This window comes from Melampsora larici-populina (genome assembly GCF_000204055.1).
Source record: "Melampsora larici-populina 98AG31 unplaced genomic scaffold MELLAscaffold_43, whole genome shotgun sequence".
NCBI lineage: Eukaryota > Fungi > Basidiomycota > Pucciniomycetes > Pucciniales > Melampsoraceae > Melampsora > Melampsora laricis-populina.
The window spans coordinates 772416-774533 of record NW_006768807.1 but is presented as its reverse complement, the minus strand read 5'-3'; the positions used below and the strand labels follow the sequence as shown (position 1 = coordinate 774533).

The 2118-nt window shown below is 40.3% G+C and overlaps 1 protein-coding gene across 1 annotated transcript; it reads right to left on the bottom strand.

Moving 5' to 3' along the window:
- Nucleotides 1-755: 755 nt before the first annotated feature.
- On the bottom strand, nucleotides 756-1615 carry MELLADRAFT_91569 (uncharacterized protein; the record flags this gene model as incomplete). The annotated part of the gene is made up of 3 exons (XM_007414432.1): nucleotides 756-1103; nucleotides 1166-1352; nucleotides 1416-1615. 3 exons carry the CDS (start codon nucleotides 1613-1615, stop codon nucleotides 756-758), a joined length of 735 nt encoding a protein of 244 aa, XP_007414494.1.
- Nucleotides 1616-2118: the final 503 nt, after the last annotated feature.

Genomic DNA, 2118 nt, shown 5'->3' with positions numbered 1-2118 from the left:
GATTTATATAATGACAATGATCCAATGTCTAGGTGAAGCTCCTTTTTTTTAATTGGTGATTCCATGCTGAAATCTTTGTTATTGCTTTTCAGGACCTTGTTTCTCCACCTATTTATCCCCATCTTTCAACGAGCTCTGGACAAATGGGTCAAGTTTTACAATGGTTTCTGCAGACGACACGACAAGCGGTCGAAATTACCTACTGGATGTTCTGCAGACTACTGCTACAAAAACCCCGTTGACGAATTTGGTTGCATTGATTACCTCATACCTGTCCCAGGTGAAGCGGTGGATGCTATCCTTGCTGATGATTACCCGGAGCAAGAACACTTGTGGAGCACAACCCCTGAGTGGTTTTCCCCTGTGGTTGATCAAGTCATGGAAGAGGTTGGAATTGTGAGCGGGGATTTGGACATTGGAAATTTTTGGGGTTCTTTTGATGTTGTATTAGCAAGATTGAAAGATTTGTCTTGGATTAACACTCCCTTTGCCCGTGTTGAAGGTGATGATTCTATGGTTTTGGAAAACTGAGTACTTTATTTTGCTATTACCTGCATCTCTGTGTGTGGTAAACTTTGTAGTGGTCAATGGTATTGATTGTTGTGAGCAAAGTAATCACACTACGAGATACAATACTCTTGTTTTCGGAAGAAGAAAAAAAAGGACAGAAGAGAATTTTTTCAAAGATAAAAGCCACTTGTGGTCGGTTTGAAACACAAATTCTACATATATTTTTGGATGGAACCCTCCATCATCTAGACATATTCTGCATAGCATGCATTCACATTGCCTATATCATCCATGACATCCATCGTGTCCCCAGGTTGGAGGTAATCTTTAAGTTGATCCTTTGGAACTGACAATGTAATTATTTTTCTAGCCAGAGATGCTTTGTTCTTCTGTACCTGAGGGGTATAAAATGTTTTTGCAGATGATGGTGAGTGTAGCCCTTTCTGGAAGCTGATTACTTGACTCACATTGAATAGGTGCTGTTCAACAGATTGCCCTGCAACCACATGATACACCTTCACGGGGTGAGTCTGCCCTATTCGATGTAGACAGTCAATTGCCTGTTGCACAATCTGTGGATTCCAATGGGCATCCTAATGATATTACTTTTAGCTAATATTGACCACTGCATATGAATAAATGATAACAAACACACCATCAGATAGACCTCGTCAGCGCAGGTCATATTCAAGCCCACACCTCCAGCTTCAATAGATACTATAAAGGCCTCAATGTTGTTATCGTTCTTGAATCTGTTGAGTTGGCATGTCCTCTCATGAGTTGTCATGTCACCGTGCAAGGTGCCGCTGCCAATGCTGTGACAATCCAAAGCAATCTTGATCCTGTGGGGTGTGCAGGTTAGCTTACAGGCCAAGTGATATAACAGAGACATAAAATATAATTACCACTCCATGAAACACCTCCATTGGGTATAGATAACAGTCTTCTTGCATAGACCTTTATGCAAAGTTCTATGCTTCTTTTTGAGCTGGGAAACCAAGTATGCAAGCTTGCTACTCAGTGACCAGTCCTCCAGGTAGGCTGGCCTGGCATCAGCAGTCAGTGCCCTCCCATCCGGCACCATGATTCCAAGCTCCTCCTCCATCTCCGTAATCTTGGTCTGATTGAGCTCTTGTCACTACACAAAATATAATATTTTCTGGGCAGAAAATTAAATTATTGATACACAAAAATATTGAGAGGCCAGGAGAAGGGCAAAAAATAAATAAAAATATGCATCTTGTTCCCTGCGGTGAGAGCTTCACTCTCCATATTTTTCCATATTTTTACAGTCCGTATTGATAAGTGTACTAACAATAAACCTTCATAATCATCCAATTACAACCTGTAACAAGCACTGAAATTTGGCTCATTAGTGTTTAGAGAAACTTTTGATTTCTGAAAACGCCTATAACTTTGTCAAATCTGCCTCCAAACACTCGATTTTAAGTGCATTAGAAAGCTGAACTCTTCCTCTCGAACTTTCATAAGATCAAGAACTATGTAGCTAGTATGGTAATCATTCTATAGATCTGTATGTACCAATGTATAAAAAAGATGATATCTTTTCTAGCAGACCAGCATGCTGTGTGGTCCTATTATGAGCTA